Genomic DNA, 21,764 nt, shown 5'->3' with positions numbered 1-21,764 from the left:
AATTGAAGTCATTGCAGAGTCAAGAAGTCAGAAAAGAGCGAATAGGGGACAATTTATTCAGTTTGAGCGCCGGATTTTCACATATTTTATTACGTTCCTTGCAGCCAAAGGAGGCAAATTTTTCAAAATGTACCTCTTTTATAGCAAGGTTTAAAAGAAGCATGGTGAGCTGTAGAAACCATCTTTTTAAGGCATATACAGGCCAGTGATTATGAATTGCCTTTTGCGAAGCCGCAAATGATCTTGACAATAATTTCTTTTAATTACTGGGGAAATGTTTTATTTGTCTGACCTCTAGAACAGCAGCAAAGAAAACCATTTCATGGCTTTGAATGACATGAACAAGTGAAGGAAGACAACACATTACTGCGACTTGGTGCCTTTTTTCACCTTCTCCTAAGTTCATGTTGCACATAAATCAATGCGTAAACCCAGAGTGGGATTATTGCTTTTAAACCTTGTTTTTAGCCATTTTACAGGTGTCTCATTTGATCAAATCAGGAAGAAGCTACATGTCCTTAAACAGTCTAATCAAAGGGCGCCTGACACTGGAGCTAAATGGAAACCTCAAGTGTTCCGTGGAGTCACTCAGTGGGTGTTGTACCACCAAAACACCCGATCAGTCATCCTCTCTTTTTCCCTTCCAACTAGTTGTTTTCTTCTTCTTCTCTATCTTTACACAAAGCCACACCTTCCTCCTTTTCCTCGTCCAATTGGAGCAGCGCGCAGAGCTGCGCGCAGCCCCAGTTGGATAAAACCTGGCTCAGTGCTGGCTGCACACACACAACACAATCCAGCAGCAGTGCAGTCAGATCCTGGACACACACCGCCTTTCACTGCAACAGACTCATCAGTTGGATAATAAAACCAAATCTGCTGTGGATCTTTTTTTCTTATTTATTTAAATTTTTTTGGCAAAAAAAAAAAAAAAAGATTTGGAGCTCAGTTTTGGAAAAAGGTAAGATCGCTTTTTCACATCTCGCGGGATTTTGTTGTCTGGTGTCTTTCTCAATGGGAATATGATAAATTTGTTGAACATCAAAAGCGGAGCTTTAATTTTGTTCCAGAAATGCTGCAAAAGGCCGGGAGACAGAACAGAGACCTCTGTGGAGTCTGCTGTGGTCAAACAGAAAATTAGATAAACAGGAAAAAATGCTGTAGCTTAATTACTATGAATTAATTACAGCAGACATGAGCCAGAAGTTGTGCAAAAACGAAAATATCAAAACTGAGATAAGTTTATATGAGCTGCCTGTTGTTTAATTACCCTGTTCTGTTTTTTCTGTTGTTTTTTGTTGTTTGTTTTCTGATTATTAAGTCGTTTTGGTGAGAAATCATTTATAGCCTATAAATTGTAGAAATTATTCACTATTCGCTGATGTGACAAAAATGAATGTGGTTCTGCTGGAAATCATGGATCACATTCACTGTAAATCATGATCCGCATGCATAACACATCATGTGATATCTGTAAAAAATGGTGGAATGGTTTCTGTTGTGTCCTTTAACTTTTTTGTTATTTTTTTATATTGCAAAAACTTGAAATGAATCCCATGAGCATGATTTAAATAATTCAAATATATTTCAAAATATTATTTTGTGGATAAGAAGGATATGTTGTAGATTAGATCATGAATATGCAGTAAAGTCATGTTTCTTAGTTTCTTAGAATAAAATAATTTGCTTAATTCAAAAATTACAGTAATTTCTAAAAAGCTTCAGATGTTTGCTTGTTTGATTTGTTTGTTTCCGCAATGACCTAAAGTGTACGACACAGTTTTTAAGTTGCCTGCAACAAATAAAAAATAGAAGGAAATTAAAAGAAACAACAAAATGAATAAAAAACACGGTATGAAATTAAAATGAGGTCAGTTTTACAGTGCAAGTTCTTAACAAATGCCATCTCAAGACACTTTACAAACAAACAGGTTCAATTAAAATTCGATTATGTAGACAAACCGGGCAAATTCATTCATTTTACATTAAAATCACAATAATAAGGACTAAAACTATTTTCAATATCGGTAAAATGATAAAGTTCAGCTTTTGTTAAGCACGGGCAAAAAGTTAAAGATTTTTTTCACTGATGAGGTTAAATTTAAATAATCTGATGATAACAAAGTGAAAGATAGGAGCTACAAGCTAAAATCAGACTGTATCCGGATGTTCTGTCACATCATTACATTGGGCTAATTATTTCAGGTGACATTCATCAGGACATAATTCTGCGCCTAATCAGAATTAACCTGCTTTTCTTTGAGCACGGAGGGGACTTTTGATGCAGGCAACCCCAGCTAAACATGTTTTATCACAAACATCGAATTTCTTGTCATTGTAAATACAGAACTTTTTACAACAGAGAGAAGCCTCTGAGCAGATAAAGCCTTCAAACGAGCCTGATACTTATGCTCTTTGACAACTAATCTAACAGCATACATCTCAGAATTTGTCTCGGCTCTTAACTCCCCTCTTTCCACATGATGTTGGCCACCTTTTACGTTTTAGAATGCAAAGCTCCTAATTCCTTATCTCCTTCAATTCTGTCCGTGGATTACATGCTTTTTATTACCCGTTTCCTCCGGCCGTGTTGTCATTTAGTTGGCACTTGACGTAACTCCTTCTGGAGCTTGAAAGATGTTCCTCATTTAGGATAAAGGCATTTGCTAAATGACAAAATGGAAATGCAATGCAACTTGTTTTGTCACATTCAGAAACAAGCAGACTGGCTCGGAAGAATTATGTTCGCTCTTGGTTTGCAAAGCTCAACACAAGTACCTGTACCTGTACCTGAGATATTGTTTGGGTGTGACAAAATTAGTTGCAGTTTGGCAGCATATCGATCCCTTCACCAAAAACGACCACTTCATATAATTAACTGAGTTCAGAATCCAAAACCAAATGGGTTTATTGGCTAATCGAATTAGGTAATTCGATTATGCATAATTAGACCAGTCAGTTCAGATGAAAAAGCCCTGAATGAAGAAGCATTCTGTGAGGTCCAGTTTGTCTCATTAATACACAGAGAGAAAAACCCAGACAGGTACATGTGCTTCCCAGTCACCCCCACCCCCCACCCCGTCCAAGCACTATATGCAAGTTGGATGTCATGATGCGTGAAAGCATGAGCTGCCTTTAGGGAACCTCATGTAACAAACCCCCCAGTTTCATGTTTTGCTGTCATCCTGCAGTTTTATATCAGCACTTAAACTCTAGAGCACACTCATGTCAGACGAGGCGGGAGTTTCAGTGAATGTACTTTAACCGGGACAGCGGTGGAGCAGAGCATCACGTTCAGCTGGTGGAGCAGGGACCTGGGACTCAGGGATATGTCCGGTAGCACTGGAAGAGGTAAGCAAGCCACACGAACTGCCTGCTGGCGTCTACTCAACGTTTTAAGCAATTTAGTTAAAACACATGTAAATGAAGACGGAAGATCATTTCTGTGGCTTAGAGAGCGGGGTTCGGTCTCCATCTTAATTATCTGTTGAAATCAGATTTTTCTTTTTTTTTTTTTAAGAATGGGAAAATCTTGGAAAAAGCAGGCCAGTGAATAATATTCCTGCCTTGTTAAGGTGACAGAATACAAATATTTAATCAATATCTTTTATTACATTATAATGAAGTTTTGCACAGCTGCACAAAAGTCTTGTTAATATATTTCAATTAACAATAACGTTTTCATTTGATTTCTTGCAAGCTGGATGGGTTTAAGATGAATAATGTGCCACTATCAATCAAGTTGTTCTCATAAATGCTGCAGCAGTTGTTGCATAAGGAAATTCTGCACCCTCCGCGCTTGGTAAAGATGTGTTGAAAGGCTTGGAAAATATAAAAATCATTTAATCTGCATATAAAAATTCAGAGAAGACAAAAATATGCTGTGTTTGGAATTATTATAATAAACGAAAATGACTGGGAACTGCTGCCTTTTTACTTTAGAGGAACTTTTATTTAGTAATCTATGGCTACTTGTTTCCCTGACATGACGTTGGAGCCAATAAAGGCACTCTTCAAAATGCGAAAGATATCAGGCCTTATTGGCACTTCGGCCAAAAATGAGCATGTTTATTTTCTTCATTTCAGCAGAATAATCTCACAGTAAATTTTAGAAGAATTCAGTCTTTAATTTGAGCACATTTATTCAGTAGGCATTAAAAAAAAAATCCATGTAGATTTATTTTGAAAACAGAACTTGCCATGGCATCCCCAACAACTATTATCAAATACATTTAATAGAACCTTTTTTGTATTATTGTCTAAGCATTAACTCTGTTAATTAATCAGAGCGTAGGAACTTTTATTTAGTAACCCTGTTTTTGTGACATGACAGGGAGGTCAATTTCTTTTAGTCACTCTTCAAAATAGTAAAGACAAGAGAACATGCCATGAAGTCTAGCAGATTTGCTGTTTTTTAGTCAAGGCTACAGGAACACAGCTGCTCACCTAAACTTGGCCATATCTACCGCCACAGAAAAAATTAAAACGTTTAAAGAAGTTAGTGGCAAACGAAGCTAGACGAGGACAGGAAATTATTATTCCACCCCACAGGTAGATGAGCAAAAAATCTCCTATACATATATATATACTTTCTCACTTAATGGGTCTCTTTATTTTCATGACTATTTATATTGTAGATTCTTACCAAAGGCAACAAAACTATGAATGAAAGCACTTTTAATTGTACAGTAAACAAAAAGTGTGAAATAACTCTAAACATTTTTATATTTTAGATTCTTCCAAATTTGGAAGAATACCCACCCTTTGCTTTGATTAATGATTTTCTCTCTTGACATGAGCTTCATGAGGGGGTCACCTGAAATGGTTTTCCAGAGTCTTGAAAGAACTTCCAAAAGTAATCTAAAATATTTAAAAAAAAATAAAGTTCTTTCACAATTATTTTTTTGCTACATAATTCTGTATCATTCACAGTTTTGATGCCTTCAGTGAGAATAGTGTAATAAAAGAAAACTATTAAATGAGAAAGGCGTTCTAAAGCTTTTGACCGGTGTATTTATCATATCTATCTATCTATCTATCTATCTATCTATCTATCTATCTATCTATCTATCTATCTATCTATCTATCTATCTATCTATCTATCTATCTATCTATCTATCTATCTATCTATCTATCTATCTATCTATCTATCTATCTATCTATCTATCTATCTATCTATCTATCTATCTATCTATCTATCTATCTATCTATCTATCTATCTATCTATCTATCTATCTATCTATCTATCTATCTATCAGTTTTAATGATTTCGTGCTTTGTGGGTGCTGTGCGCTCGGACCCCTGCCTCGCTCCCCCTACGCTCCGCTTTAATATCCTGCAGGTTGATGAAGCTTGGCGGGCAGATTTTTTTTTTGCCACACTCGGCTGGCAGCGTTAATAGAGGCTGCCCTTCTTCGTCGTTTGATGTGGAAATGAAAGCTGGGGGACTCAGTGGGTTAAATTAAAAGCGCTGCTGTTGTTCTGGACGCTGAGCAGGGAGTGTTGGACCTGGGGTTTTCTTTCTTGTCGCAGCGCAGCCAGAGCGCACCGTATCTGCTGCTGCTTCTGCTGGTTGTCGTTTTGAAGGAGCAGCTTCTGTCAGATCCGTGAATAAGAGCCTCCATTATGCATTTATGTGTTTACAACACGCTGACAGCTATCATCTTAACTTCTTTTGCGCATCAAATTTATGTCAGTATTTTAAGCCAGAAGGATGGTAAGATACGCATGCAGCCAATCTGAATATATATGGGTGTACTTGATTTGCCCTTTGTTCTACTATAAAAAAAAACCAAAACATTTTATCATAGTTTTATTATTATTTAATTTTCCTCGGTTTGTCTTTTTTATGTCTGTTTTTTGTTTGCATACTTGTTCCTTTGTTTCAATATATGTAAAGCACTTTATGTTACATTTCACTGTACAAAAGGTGCTCCATAAATAAAAGCTGATTAACTGATTAATTAAACCCAAGCTTTACAATATTCAAAGAATATACTGTATTGCTGAGGGACATTTAAAAGCTCTGTAGGCATGTCACAAAGAGGCTACATTCACAGTCCTAAAACAATTAAGTGGCACCTAAATGAGAAATTTGTACTAAACCAGCAGGGATTTTCCATAATAAGGGGATAATCCTATAACAATAATTAAATAATCATCGGTCATAAAGAATGGGCTTTGTTTTCAAAACTTTAGCCTAAAAATATATTTTTTTTAAATTCTGACGAATGTTTAACTCAGACTGAAATTAAACTAAGACAAAAATACAATATCTATCAATTAATTTCTTAAATGTATTGGCCTTTCATTGTATAGCAAATACTATATAATTAAACAAGTAATTATTTCTCTGGGATCATTCAGTAGAATAAAATGGTACTCTTCCCAATGAAATGCAGCCACCACAAAGAAAGAGAATGGAATTTGAAAGAGAGCAGATATATGTAAAAAAAAAAAAAAAAAATGACTAAACAGATAAAGCACAAATTATATACAAAAAACAACAAATTTATGAGACATTTAAAATAAGCGTGATAATCTAAAGTGCATTAGCAGCAGTCCAGTATTTCTACTGCTTGACGTAGAAAGCTGCGTAGCAATTTGGTGGTTCTGTTTTAGATATTAGGTTCTGTTTTAGATTTACTTGATGGCTGCAGTTTAAAAGCTTCATGTTGAGGGTGTGAGGAGTTTCTGACAATGTTCAGGGACCTGTTCCCTCTGAAACAGAACCTGGACAGAGTATAGGCATAATAATAACCTTTTCAGCTCCCCTCACTATCATCTGCAGGGCACTTCTGTCTCAGTATAGCACAGTTATTTCATTCTTTGTATCTCTGCTGTCGTCATACATTGTCTTGGCTCAGATGTCCGGTATCAGTCAGTTGTCCCACGAAAGTGATATTAATATTATGTTCTTTCTGACAAAAATAGATTAGCTGAGTAGTTAAGTAAGTTTCTCTATTGCTTTTCTGTTTAGCGAAGCAATAAATTGATTTTTAACTCACTTTTTAACGCCTCTATGCTAGCAGGGACCTAATTCTTCTCTCCTTCAACGATTAAACTTTAATCTCCTTCTCAGGTCAAGTTACTTACATGTTAACAGTTAATGAAACTGGAAATATCACAGTAACCATATTTTTTCACAGCAGCCATCCTTTCCTGTGTTCTTTACCTTTTGAGTAGAGAACTTTATGACAATCTTGATGCTGCTGCTAAAAATGAAAATAAAACTTTAATCTTCTCTTTGTCAACTCACCAGCAAACAATGCAAAACTTAAGCTTTTATTTATGTGGAAAGGAATTAACCTTTTTTCTTTGTAAATCTTAAAAACAGAGCAATAAACTGAAAAGACAGGGCATTATGAAAACAATGACTCTGTTTTAGAAGAGCATATGTATCTCTTGATACCATCATGTAAATTAATAGTTTCTAACAACTCTCAGAGTATGTTTTTGAATGTTTTATGGAGCTAAACTGAAGTTATTTACTTGCTAAAGAGGACAGGATCATGGCTGCTCATGATTAAATCAGCAGGAATTGGTCTGTTCTTGGGTGTGGGTTGAGTTCTCTGACGTTCCATGACATTTATGAGTGTTCATCCCCCCTCCTCCCCCAGGCCATGGGGGTCTTAACCAACTAGGTGGAATGTTTGTTAATGGCCGCCCGCTTCCGGAAGTTATCCGGCAACGCATCGTGGACATGGCCCACCAGGGGGTCCGACCTTGCGACATTTCCCGGCAGCTCCGGGTCAGCCACGGCTGCGTCAGCAAGATCCTGGGACGGTGAGCGCAAAGATGGCCCTCTTACTCAACTTCCTTTTGCTGTGATCTTTGACATGTTTACTTCTCAGAGACACATTTGGTAATCTTTTTATTTACACAGTAACCTTTTCTCTTAGGTATTACGAGACGGGCAGCATCAAACCAGGGGTAATTGGTGGCTCCAAACCTAAGGTGGCCACCCCGAAGGTTGTGGAGAAGATCGCAGAGTACAAGAGGCAGAATCCCACCATGTTTGCCTGGGAAATTAGAGATCGACTGCTGGCAGAAGGGGTGTGCGACAGCGACACAGTGCCCAGTGTGAGCTCCATTAACAGGTGAAAAACTAAAATAATTACGCCTTTATACCCAGGTACCTGCATTAGGTCTCAGTAAAATATTATAACTGAGTCAATGCAGTCTTTCTAGCTTTTTTAGAGCCTGAATGAAGTGTTCTTTTGTTTGCAGAATAATTCGAACTAAAGTCCAACAGCCTTTTAATCTCCCCCTGGATGGAAAAGGTCTGAGTCCAGGACATACCTTAAGTAAGTCTCTCATATTTATAAAATACATACACAATAAAGGTCATAAATCCTTTGCAACATCCTTTATTATCATGGGTTGCTGAAGTATAAGGGTTAAGAATCTGCTCATTGGTCCGTAGGATTAAGTTCATGACCTTGTAGTATTAGGAACACTGAGAAAAACAGCACTGCTTCTGCTCTCTGATTTAAACCTGCGGGTTTTCTTCTCTGCTTCCCAGTCCCGAGCTCAGCCGTCACCCCTCCAGAGTCCCCTCAGTCAGACTCTTTGGGCTCCACCTACTCCATCAACGGGTTGTTAGGAATCCCCCCACCAAACACCGACGGCAAGAGGAGCCATGATGACAGTAAGGATTGGATGAAATTATAACTAAATTAAGTCATTTTTGTTTTCTGTTTTTACTTCAGCTTGTAGAGTTCACTACTGTGCCAACAGAAAATTTCTTCAAAGGCTGGTTCAGGTTTATTTTCTTTTTTTAAGCTTATCAGCTGGTATTATCTTACCTGTAGTTGATAACTCTCCTGACATTTGAATTTTGCATGAATACAGATAAATTAAGCGTTTTCTGTCTTTCCCTTGTTCCAACTCTTAAACAGTATATAAAAAGCACCTGGTTCTCTTTCAAACTGCTCAGCTTACTCCTAAAAGCCTTGTGGATGTGACACCTGACTGAAACTGTGAGAAACTGGTGCATGTGTATGACCAAAAAAACATGGATTATACAGCAACGCTGGTTAAATGGCTAAAAGAGGGCTCTTAAACTTTGTGATGGCGTTTAAAAATATTTCCAGTGGTAAAAAATACTGACAGTCATAGTATGGAAACTAAAGGACCGCCACCATCACTCTTACTAAGGTAATGCTGTTTTTAAAACTACACTTGCCAAGCTATAGACAATCAGATGACTGCAGGCTGGTTATTCAAGCAAAAAACCCAGTTAATTAATCAGCTGATAATAGCTTGTTAGACCTGTGTCACTATAAATAGCAGAACAGTTAAAATGTCTAATATTCAGCACAAGAAACATATTTTCTTGAAATCTTCCAAGTTAGGAAGTTATTTATTCCAGATTGTGGATTAAAGGTATGGCATGGTGTGGAAATAATCATCTCATTTTGAACGTGACTAAAACAAAGGAGATGATTGTAGATTTTAAGAGAAACAGGAATAAGTCAAAAGCTATTTCTATCATGGGAGAAGAAGTGAAGGTGGTGGAGGAGTACAAATACCTCGGTGTTCACCTGGACAACAGACTGGAGTGGAGATGCAACTGTGAAGCCGGTTACAAGAAGGGACAGAGCTGACTGTACTTCTTGAGGAAGCTTAGGTCCTTTGGTGTTTGCAGCAAGATGCTGCATATCTTCTATAAGTCTGTTGTGGAAAGTGTGATCTCTTCTACCATCATCTGCTGGGGAAGCAGCATCAGAACCAGGGACTTAAAAAAAAGCTCAACAAGCTGATAAAAAAGGCTGGCTCTGTTCTGGGGACTCCTCTGGAACCTCAGGAGATCATTGTGGAAAGACGGATTCTTCATAAAATGAAGAACATTATGGAGAACCCTGAGCATCCTCTTCATGAGACTGTCCTACAACAACAGAGTGTCTTCAGTCAGAGGCTTCTTCAGATCTGCTGTAAGACGGAGCGCTACAGGAGATCCTTCCTGCCCACAGCCATCAGCATCTACAACGGCTCTTTGAGGAAACCTTCATAATATGAGCTACAACAACATTTAATTTCCCTTTGGGATTAATAAAGTATTTTTGAATTGAATTGAATTGAACATAAAGTCAAAAATTAAATATGCTAACCACCAGCAACATTATATTAAAAGTAATAATCAATATCTTATAAATATATATGCAGGAGTAAGAAGGAATAATTGAAACCCTTCTGTAGTTGAAACTTTTTGTGTAAATACTGTGATACTGCAGTATTTTAATTCATGCTTAGCATACTGTTACTCCCACCATGCCTAATGATGGTACATCATTAGGCATTGTCTACATAACAATGAAACATTTTATCAATCATGTCACTAAACAAAGCTAAATGAGTATTTTGGTGGTCTTAAATTCTCAAATTGCAGATTCAACGTGACTATAGATTTTCAAATATTGTGGGTTGTGATTATGAATCTGAGAATATTATTTAATATTAATATTTTAATATTTTATCAAATAATATTTTGGTCTGTTAAGGGTTGTCTTGTGAATACCAGCCCAGTAAGGTGATGGTATTAGGACAAAATAGAAAAGGTGAGACAAGCTCTGACATTATTGAACAGCACAACTCTGCACACACATGGAATGAATTCACACAATTTCTTAAAATACAATAATTTATTAACAAAAATAAGTCAACTCAAAGGCAAACATATTTCAATCAACAAACTCTTTACCATGCTAAAACAATCCAACTAACTACCAAGCAGAATTAAAGAATAATGAAGACTAATGGGCTTTAAACAATATAAACAAGTTGATTAAAGATGATTGAAAACCATGACCAAAAGAGTGATGCAACATTACCATGTAATATTTATGTTTGAGAACCAAGGATTATCTTGAAGAATCTGGCAATGAAGTTAAGTTAGTCTTGGAACTAACTTAGGCAATAATCAGCAAACATTTAGACAACCATTCACAATGCAAGATCAGATAAAATATTATTTTATTAAAATAATGTTTTAAATAATGATCTGCTGAATAAAACCAACCTTATGGATGACTAATTCTCAACGATGTCTCATTAGCTGCCTTTATTTATTAAAATAATATTTAAAAATATTAAGGGACTATTTTGGAAAAGCGCCAAATCTTTCTGGAGAAATGGGGCTTAATGGTGTTTACTTAGTTATCAGATTTAGTAAAATAATGTTTAGGGACTATTATTTACTAGCTTGAAAACTAACAACCTTTCTGTTAAATGTTCCCTAGCAGGCAAGCACGTGTTCTTAGCTTGTTAGCAGTGAAATCTAACAAAGGAAGCTGATAGCTTAGCACAAGAATCAAACACACACCTTTAAAATAAAATGCATGAGCGCGGACGGCGTGTTATGGCCGATCTTCTGTGTTTAAAATCACTCTTTAAATAAAGTTTGCCTTAACTTTAAAAACACACAAACACAGAACACAACCTGAACGCGTGTGCTGCAGATATTCTGCTAGCACCAAAGGGTTGAACAAAGGGTTGGCTTCCAGCTAACCTCAAGAGCAGTGGCTGGGCGGCCCGTTCTGTCCGCTGACCACACTGCACGTTACCACAGGATGAGGCTCCTGTTGTCCTTCCTTCAGACTCGGGTTCGTAGAGACCGCGTCTCTGCAGGGAATTCTCTGGAACACAGTTTGCTTCTGCAGGCCTCAGAGAGAAAGTAAAGCAATGCTTATACCTTAATCTCCCTTTTATGAATGAATAACGGATTCTTTCAACAGTAATTCATCAGTACTTAACTTGTGCATATGATCGCGTGATCTTATGACACCCTTGGATCCAGTTTGAAGAGTTTATGTATTTTTGCCAGCAAAGAGACATTAGCGCGCTGTCTCCCTTATCCGGTCCTTCTGGAGGCCGTGAGGAAGAGGCAGGATGTAGCAAGAGCAGTGGTTTTATTTGGACAGTGATGTCACAGGAAGTCTGCAGTTACCCCGTTTCCTGGCTGTGGCGGAAGTAGGTTAATGCAATTTATTTTGAAAGTTCCAGGAAAGTCTGTACTGGCCTTTCACGTTGTAACCATGGCTGTGGTCTCAACATGTGTCAGTAAAATTTGATGTCCTTTTTAATGTTAAGCATTAAATATCGCTAATACTAATAATTATTTTGTTTACGCTGTTCAAGCAGCAGCGGTGAAAGCACATCTTGAAATGCTCTTCTGTTGCTTCTAAGATACCACATAAATGTAGATGTTGTGATTTTTTGTCCTGATTGAGTTGCCAAGTTGTTGAAAAAGGTAACAGACATCTATAAATATGTATCATATGCTTTAATACAATAATCAGAAATAACAAGGTAAACCTAAAGAGAAGTGGTTCAGAAATAAAGCCCTGAGGGACGCCTCAAGTTGGATTTGTTTCCTCTGAAAACCATTTTACCTATGCTCCCAAATATTAAAGCTGTTTTTTAATTAATTACAGCAATAGTATTTGCGATTTTTACATTTCCACCTTTCCTCCCTCATCGCTCTGTTAAACCAGGTGACCAGGAGAGCTGTCGGCACAGCGTGGACTCCCAGGGCAGCGCAGGCATCCCGAGAAAACAGATGAGAGTCGAACAGTTTTCCACTGCCGCGCAACATCTAGACTGTGGGTTTGATCGTCACCACTACCCGCCAGATTCCTTCAGCTCCACCTCGAGCAGCAAGGCAGAGCAGGTAGCAGTGAAGTATAAGTCTACAATGATGCCTACTTCAGTCAGAAAACAGCAGACATACATTTGTCTGTGTGTTTTCATTATTATTATTATTATTATTATTATTATTTCAGATGGTATACTTGATTATTTGTGGAGCAATGGAAATTTTTTCTCAAATTGTTGCTCATGCCCGCTTAGCATTTTAAGTAAGCAAATTTTAGGCTAATATCTAATCCATGTCTTTCATCTTTAGACTTTGTACCCGCTGTCACTCATCAATGGCAACCTGGACGAGGCAAAGACAAGCCTCTCAACAAGCAGCTCTGTCATTGGACGTAATCTGGCGGCACATCCGAGCTACACTGTGGTAACTGGTGAGGTTCTAACTACAGATAACGTCTTCTGACACACGTTGGAAATAAAAACTGATCTCTCAGCTTCTTTTAGGCAAAAATTTTCCAATCATCCTCCTCCTTTTTCACATTTCAGCCTATTTCTTTATACCCCTCGCATTGTTTTTCTCACATTCAACATTTGTTTCCATTTCTCTCACCCACCCACTTCGCGTTGGCTCTCACAGAACCTCTTCAAACCCTGCCGCTCTGTCTAAAGCAGGAAATGTCCCCAGAAGTGACCAGTACGAGTCCCTCACCAAACATGGCAGCATCCACCCTGGCGTACGTGGAGCTGCAGGCGCTGCAGAAACCTGTTTCTGTCAGCAGCAGCTGCAATGGCAACAGCAGCAGCAGCTCCAACCTGTATCCCAATGCCTTCAACTCATTTTCCCATCATGCACCTATGTACGGGCAGTTCAGCAGTCAGTCTATTATCTCAGGTAATCCACCCATCCATCTCATTTATGTTCACAATCATAGCATAAAAGCATGGGCGTTTCTGATCATTAGTGTGGGAGGTAGGGGCTGCTGGAGCTGAATCATTCCCACTGTGAGGAGCTGAGGCTCAGACCACACTGCTGTTGATGTTTCTCACAAATTACAAATGTTTCTTGTATTGTCAATGTTACTTTTTCACTCATTTTGGTTTAATCATACACAGCTCATCAGGGCCATGCATGTCTTATTATTTTTGGACCTTTAGTGATTTATTTAAACCATTTTTTTTTTCCATGTAGGAAAAATGGTCCCAAACAAGGTTAAACAATAATTGAACCCACACAGATTTCTTCTGTTTTCTGTTTTCACTTCATTGTCACACTGAAATGTTTCAGATCATTAAACAAATTTCAATGTCAGACAAATAATTTTAGCCAATCAATCAGTCTCATGAGTCCACAGAGGACTTCCCCTATTATTTTGGGGATCATCGAGACATTTTGTTTTTTTTAGGAAATCTGAAACAGGCCTTTGTGCTCTTCTTAGCCAGCAGTGGTTTTGGCCTTGAAACTCTCCCATGGATGCCATTTTTATCCAGTATTTTTCCTACTGTTGAAGCACTAACACTGACCTTCACTGAGGTAAATGCAGTCTACAGTGCTTTAGATCTTGTTCTTGCTTATTTTGTGACCTCCTGGATGAGTCATCGATGAGCTCTTGGAGTAATTTTGGCAAGTTGGTGAATCCTGGAAAGCTTCACAATTCGTCTATGTTCTCTCCATTTGTGGGAATGGTTCTCACTGTAATTTGCTGGAGCCAGCCTGACAGATGTCAGTTAATTTGTTTCTCATCTTTTTTTGAATTTCTTTTACATCAGACCTCCTTTTTGCTTTTGAAGGTCTTCTACATGTCAAGCAGTTATAATAAAATTGATAATAATAATTAATGAAATCAGTATTTAGAGAATGAATTTTGGACTTACTTTAGTTATATATGTGTTACATTTAAATAGTTTGAGGATCAAAAATATATAAGTGTGATAAAAAAGCTAAGACATTAGAAATCCGCAAGAGCGAAAATACTTAATAATCGCTGAAGGTACAGACAAAAATGTACAAAAATCCTCACTAATACCTGGTAAAATATCATTTGGCAAGTTGTACCTAAACCCCACAGTTTTTGTAGTCATTAAAAAGCTTCTGGCATAAGTCTTGAAATTGAAGAGTTCATTGATATTGGTTGGTTGGTTTCTTGGAAGAGACTTGGCTTTTAAGCATAGGTCACAAAAGTTCAGCAGAGTTAAGCTCAGTGGTTCATGGAGGTAGTTCCAGCTTAATATTAATCTGCATTATTCATTTAAAAAATTGTTTAAATGTGTGTTTGGGAATGCTGTTCTGTTAAAACATCAAATTTTGTTCTTGCTTCAACCATCTATACTACAGGCCAAACATTTTGAACCAACTTCAGGTTTCTGTTGATGAGTTCAGTGGATTTTGATACATAGTTATTATCATTATCACATTATCAGAATTTGCTTTTACTTATATGGACCATTTTCCTCAGTTTACATTTAGGTATACATTGATTTTACCAAATTATGGCTAAATAAATCTTAAGGGTTATGGTTGGGATGGTTTGTAAGGGGGCTGTATGGTGACGCAGTTGTTATCACTGTTGCCTTGGAAGCAAGAAGATCCTAAGTTTGAAACTTGGCCTCGGGTCTTTCTGGATTGAGTTTACTTGTTCTCCCTGTGCATGTGTAGTTTTTCTCTGGGTACTCCAGCTCCCCTTTCAGTACAAAAACATGCATGTTAGGTTAACTGCTCTCTCTAAACGGCCCCTGGGAGGCAGTTTGTGTGTCCATGCTTGTTTGTCTTGTATGTCTCTGTGTTTCCTCTGGAAACCTGGGAATGACTCTTTATATAACAATCATGTTTATTTTGTTCCAAAGTATAACAATGAAACTGTGATATTTTTCGTATAAATTTAATCTTGCTTCCAAACTTTTGACCTGTGATGTAACTTTTATTTTGCAGAGACGTTAAAGATTTTGGTGGTAGTCCTCTTCTTGATTCAGTAACTTTGTGCAATGCAGTAGTAACACTGGTAGCAAAACATCCAAACATGATGCTACCACCACGTTTGACAGCTGGTACAGTGTTTTAAGGTTCGAAAGCCTGGGCATATTTCTTGTCTTTGTGTCAAAGGAGGTCACTCTTTGGCTTGTCTGATAGTAAACATTTCCCCAGTCCATGTGGGCAGCAGCACATTTCAGTCAAGCCTGAATATGTCATATTTGGAGCCAGGACCTTCTTTCTTGATTGGCACCCTTCAAGTTTATGACTGGCTTTGGTGGTTCATTGGTTGTTCTTCAACATCCTAACCAATTTCCTTTCATCTGACAGGGGACAGCTTTGGTTTCCTTCCTGACCTTTGCAATGTGGTGACAATATTAGAACTTCTTGTTATTTAGAGATGTCTTAGAGTTTTTACAGGGTTCCTATGGAGTCTTGGAAAAGTATGGAGTATGATTTGATCATTTGCAAATCTAGATAAGTATGCAAAAATGAAAATTGAGTATGGCAAAATATAGAAGTTTGCAGACTTTATTTCTGTTTCTATTAAATTATATTTTTGGAAATCAACATTTTTCAAAAAAATAAAAAAGGATTCTTACATTGATTATTGTCCCAATCATTATTCACTATGGTTTTTGAGTTACTAACAGATGATGTCATGTTTGGTGAGTTAGGAGCTGGACCAAAACTCAGACAGGGACTTGGGAGCAGCATAGTGAGTTAATGGATTTAATGATATCAAAACACAAAAAAACTTCAGCACAGCACTAGGAGAAAAGGAATGTGAAGCGAGAACAATGAGAACTAGAGAGCTTATATAGTGTGGGAGGTGGTGAGAATCACAATGGATACAGCTGATCAATCAGGGGATATGTGGAGCAGCTGAGGCAGAAGGTAAGCAAGGAGACTGAGAAAGGCAGACTAATTAACACAGGGAAGCAGTGAACTAAGACACAAGGAAACACTTAATCGGGGAGAAAGACAAATACTACCCCAAGAGGAATAAACTAGAATACACAGGAAACAAAACACAGGAATAAACTAAAAAACTAAACATGAAGAAGTTAACTAATAACACAATAACTAACTTACACTGATAAACACAGAAAAATACATTTAATACAGCAAGACTTTAAAAAGCTATTTAAGAACTCAGGCGTGATCAAAACACAAACTCAAATGAAAACCAACATCCAAACATCTATTTTCACACTCTTTAAAAAATAGAAAAACAATCAATTTTAGGCGTTGTTCTTGTTCTTTAGTGTCTCAATCCTTATAGTGCTAGTTTTTAAACTGGAAACATTTTTAAATCCCTACAAAATGCAAAATACCACTTCACTAAACTGCTGAACCAGAAGCCAGTGGAGGGGGATAAGAAATCCCAACTGTTTCATACTGAAACAGCCATAATGTCATAAAAACCGAACAATCTACAACAAATTACTTAACATTTTTACTATCGATCTAGTGAGTGAATCATGATCAATTATAACAATTTAATAAACCTTGGCCTTGCCAAGTTAGAGTACTTTTTTCAACATTGTGCACCATTTGTATTTATTAAAATAACTTGTTTTTAAAATCCTGAAAGTTTTATGTTTTATAAGCATCAACAATGGAAAAAACACACCTCAAATAAATTAATAAAAGCCTAACAATTATTATGACCTACATGTTCAGGGTGAGTCTATTTACACTACTGACCTCAAAGGCATATAGGTGGTAATCGGTGCCAGTAATATTTGCTACAGGACTGAAAAGCCAATTGAAAGCCAATTGTATTTTTTGTGTGTGTGTTTCCAGGGCGCGACATGATGAGCTCCACCCTGCCGGGCTACCCGCCGCACATCCCCTCCCCGGCCCAGACAGGCTACTCTTCTTCTGCTATCACAGGAATGGTTGCAGGTGAGTTCCACTAGCCGGAGGAGAGGCATTTAAAGTAAAACAACAACTGAGTCACCCAGGTATAGAGACGACTAGAAGTAATACAGAGAGAGGAAAACGAGGGAACGTTGGATGGAGGTTTATAGTTTAACAGGGAGGAAGGCTGAGTTAATCAGTAGCCTTTGCCAGGGTGGTGATCTGTGTACATGTGCACGCGGGTGCACACAGGCCCGGGGGGTACAGAGAACAGGCTGGGGGGTTCCGCCCTGCTGCCCACACCCCCCACCCAGACACCTCTGACCACATATCGCCATGGGAACCGGGGGGCCCAGCAGGGAGATGCAAGCAAGGGTGGGCGGGAAGGGATGTAAAGTCTGGATACGAACGAAGAGTCGGAGGTCTTTGTTGCATGTGTGTGTGTGTGTGTGTGTGTGTGTGTGTGTGTGCCTTTATATTTGAAGTCTGCCCTCCGAAGCGCGAAATGAGAGGGTCTGATTTATTATTTTTCTGGTGGGCTCACAGTGAGGAAGCGTTGATACACAATTACTGAGTGAAGGAGGAGGGGGTGTGTGTAGGGGTGATGCAGGAGGAAGAGGAGAAGGAGGAGGTGGGGAGCTCAGGGATTCATTCCAGCCAACATAATTACCAATTAGATATTGGAATGTTACAAAAAGAGAGAGAGGGGAAGAATGAGTATTAGTGAAGCTAAAGCAGGAAGTGCAGGACGAACAAAAGAGGAGGACGTTTCAGAGGGCAGCGACTGAACGATGCAAGGGGCTGAGCGCTGCAGAAAGAGGGCGCAGAGGCTGGGTGTATGCACGCACCGCTGGGCTGAGGGATTTTACCCTCAGCCATCCACCTGCACTGCAGATTAATGGTTTACATGCTGCACTAACTGCTGGTGAATTATGAGCTAAGCTTCAGCAGTTGCTGGCACGCAGACAAACAGCCCGAGTCTACAAAGCATGTCCCCTCCTCGCCCTTTAATAACAAATGTCTTCATGAATTTTATCTGTGAGATGTGTCTCCTGACATCGTTTTTTTTTTCAATTATTTTCTAGCAGGTCCAGACTACTCGGGTCAGTCCTACAGCCATTCGCCCTACACCTCCTACAGCGAAGCCTGGAGGTTCACCAACTCCAGTATATTGGGTGAGCAGAAGAAGACACTGACAGCGTTGCTGTGCAACATTTCTTGTTGTGCATTATTTATTAGTCTGTTGAAAATGGCCTCTCCTATGAAAGAGAAGACATGCAGATGTTAGAACTTTTTTTCAACTCATGCAGAGAAATTCATGATTTTCCCTACATTTAAAAAGTATCACCTCCACTGGCTGACCTTGCTATCTAAAAACATTAAAGCATGACTTGAATTTAAATGAACAACTGCCAGAAAGGTGAGTCCAAAATGCTTCAATCACATGGCCCATCAGGCCACATCGGTCCTTGTGGAAACATATTTTCTGCTTATTGAATAATAATTACTTGAGGTGCTTTAACAAAGTGGCTTTATTTGTTGCCTGGCTATCTTTATTTTATGTCTTTAACCTTTATTTTCCCAATAATATCACATCAAAGCTGTCAGATTGTTTTAATATTTTACATATACAAAGTACAATAAAGCAAATCTGGAAAAAAATAACTAAAGCAAGCACAGAAAGAAGCCAAATCTGCAATAAGTTAGACTGATTTAAAAACTATGAGAAATCATAAACCTATAGTGCCTTGCAAAGGTTTTCATATAAACTGAACTTTTGCACATTTTGTTATAACACTCACAAACCCCCATATATTTAATTGGGATTTTATGTTATTAACCAACACAATGTAGTACTTAATTATGCAGTGGGAGGAAAATTATACATTGTTTACAAAATGCTTTATAAATAAAAACTGAAGTTGTGCTTTTATATTCAGCACAACTTCGATATGATTCCCCCTCTCCCCCCCCCCAAAAAAAATCCAGTGCAACCAATTGCCTTAAGAATTCACCTAGTAAAGTCTGGAAAGCATTAATCAGAGAAGCAGCCAATAGGTTCATCGTAACTCTGGAGGAGCTGCAGAGATCCACGGCTCAGGCGGGAGAATCTGCTGACAGGATAACTAGCAGTCATAAACTCCACAAATCCTTATGGAATCTTGAATAAAGTGGCAAGAAGGAAGTCATTTTTGAAGAAAAACCTGGAAGAAGTCCTGTTTAAATTTGCCTCAGGGCGTAGCAAACATGGAAAAAGTTGCTCAGGTCTGATGAGATCAAAACTGAACCGTCTGACCTACAGAAAAACGCTATTTATAGGGAAAAACTGAACACACCATTCCTGTGGAGAAACATGAAAGTGGTAGCATCATGCTGTGAGGATGCCTTTCTTCGGCAGGAGATGGGAAACCGGATGGAGCTAAAAACAGGGCAATCTTGGAATAAAACCCATTAGAGGCTGCAAAAGACTTGCAGCTGAGGTGAAGATTCACCTTCCAGCAGTACAACAACCCTAAACATACAAACAGAGCTACAATGGAACAAAATGTATTATATTAAAGCAGACTCATGTGTTAGAATGGCCCAGTCAAATTCCAGATCTGAATCCAACTGAGAAACTGTGGCAAGACTTGAAAATAATTAGCACAAATGGCCAATTCGTTACACCATGTATTATTTTCTTTCCACCTTACAATTCCACTTAACAGTTTATGGTTTTAACAGGAGACATCTAAAAAGAAAATGTAAGGGCTGTGAATATTTATTGCAAGACACGGTAGAGTTTCCCACACAAATTAAAGCAAAAACAATAAAAGAAAAGCACACTCCAAAACTTGAGCAAACAAAAGGCAAGTCTTGAGGACTGTTTATCCTTCTACGTGACAACATGAGCAAATATCAGATGTTTACCATAGACTTGTTAAAGTGAATGAACAGCAAAATTGGAAAATTATATGTTATTAAAAGCAGTTACCTGCAGCAGCAGTCTGGTTATAAAAAACTATTCTGCATCACAAGTTGATTGTATAAGATGTAGCTCACAATCAGACCCCGGACAGTATAAACATTATCAGACTTTCTGCTTGCAAATGTCTTTAAAACCATGAACAGCTTCCACTCTCTGTTTCCCCCCAACAGGATCACCCTACTATTACAGCTCGGCCTCCCGCACCGGTCCCCCCTCTGCAGCTGCCTATGACCACCTCTAGTCATCTGCAAGCCAAGACATTTTGAAACCAGACTAAAAAAATGACTTAAGCTGACAGATGTGATCACAGACCAAGGCATGACAGTCAAAACTGGAAGTTCTGCTGGAGAAGTTGTTTTTTCTTATGTCCTTTTTTGGTCTACAACATATCATTTTATTTATTCATCAAGACGGATGCCACCATGCACGGTGACTAATTTGTGTTTACACACCCTTTCTGGGCCTGTTTTCAGCTTGACAGTGCGTTCCTTTCAGTTGAAATCTCCTTAAAGCTGTTTTGGCCACAGACTTTTCTTTTCTGGCACATGTACAACTTGACTCAACGGTTCAAGTTTATTGCTTGGAGATATGCAACTTCTGTGAACTACCCTATGGCTGATTTGTTTACATTATGGATGTGTTTTTCCCTCTTTAGCTGGAATAGTTTAATCCAGTTATAATACATGAATTCCTATTGTTGGTCTGTACCTGCTTGTGGATTATGTTTGGCTGATTTTCTGCATAAAAACACACTCTGAATCGGAATTAGAGCAAAATGCCCACTTTTAAAATACACAATGGCCATTATAGAAAATTCAAGTTTCTGTCCAGCAATGTGTATATAGTGTAAATGATGAATTAGTTACAGGGAGGTGATTTAACTTTGAGAATGAATGATGATCTGAGAGAGATGTAAACAACAAGGCTGGAAATACATTTGTTTTTGCTTCAAATGAATTTAGGTTTGTTGTCATGCTGATGTACTGATGTTTGGTAAAAATTGTGACTATTTTTTCTTATACTGTTATTAATATTATTGCAAATGTAAATATGGAATTTCTAAAGAAATATTTTAATTAAAAGCATGACAAACTGCAGTTTTCAAAGATTTTTATTTTCATTGTTACTTGAAATTTAGCTGTTTTTTGCAGCTTTTTGTCTTTTAAAATGAGGAGATCAATGATCCTGAAAACGCACATCTGTCTAATTTACTTTTCCTTTCTTTTTTTTTTCCTTTTTTTTCTGCATCATATAGTTTTATTTGCAATCATTCCGTCCTGTATGCGGTCTCATTATCACAGTGCGTTAACGAGGCCACGGTTCGGCGGCGCCGTGGCCCACCTGGTGCCAACGGGAGGACAGGAGGTGCACAGA

General features: G+C 38.1%; 1 protein-coding gene across 7 annotated transcripts; it reads left to right on the top strand.

Moving 5' to 3' along the window:
* Nucleotides 1–819: 819 nt before the first annotated feature.
* On the top strand, nt 820–21,487 carry pax8 (paired box 8). Of its 7 annotated transcripts, XM_047371736.1 has the most exons (12): nt 820–958; nt 3,189–3,348; nt 7,617–7,782; nt 7,899–8,096; nt 8,227–8,303; nt 8,522–8,647; nt 12,492–12,667; nt 12,902–13,022; nt 13,229–13,483; nt 17,366–17,467; nt 18,511–18,597; nt 20,561–21,487. In XM_047371736.1, exons 2-12 carry the CDS (start codon nt 3,327–3,329, stop codon nt 20,629–20,631), a joined length of 1,401 nt encoding a protein of 466 aa, XP_047227692.1. In that variant the 5' UTR covers nt 820–958; nt 3,189–3,326; the 3' UTR covers nt 20,632–21,487. The 7 variants fall into 7 exon arrangements, with proteins under 7 accessions (XP_047227692.1, XP_047227685.1, XP_047227686.1 ...); XM_047371729.1 differs by lacking the exons at nt 17,366–17,467; nt 18,511–18,597; nt 20,561–21,487 and having other exon boundaries at nt 12,492–12,670; nt 13,229–13,699; XM_047371730.1 differs by lacking the exons at nt 17,366–17,467; nt 18,511–18,597; nt 20,561–21,487 and having other exon boundaries at nt 7,641–7,782; nt 12,492–12,670; nt 13,229–13,698.
* Nucleotides 21,488–21,764: the final 277 nt, after the last annotated feature.

Source organism: Girardinichthys multiradiatus, chromosome 8, assembly GCF_021462225.1.
Source record: "Girardinichthys multiradiatus isolate DD_20200921_A chromosome 8, DD_fGirMul_XY1, whole genome shotgun sequence".
Lineage (NCBI taxonomy): Eukaryota > Metazoa > Chordata > Actinopteri > Cyprinodontiformes > Goodeidae > Girardinichthys > Girardinichthys multiradiatus.
The sequence above is the reverse complement of the archived record's forward strand: the minus strand, read 5'-3'. Positions and strand labels throughout refer to the sequence as shown.

Excerpts from the sequence above, each read along its gene's own strand:
- pax8 (XM_047371736.1), top strand. The coding sequence starts at position 3,327 with ATGTCCGGTAGCACTGGAAGAG. Across the intron at positions 8,648-12,491 it reads CAAGAGGAGCCATGATGACA|GTGACCAGGAGAGCTGTCGG; the intron begins GTAAGGATTGGA and ends CTGTTAAACCAG. Across the intron at positions 12,668-12,901 it reads CGAGCAGCAAGGCAGAGCAG|ACTTTGTACCCGCTGTCACT; the intron begins GTAGCAGTGAAG and ends TTTCATCTTTAG.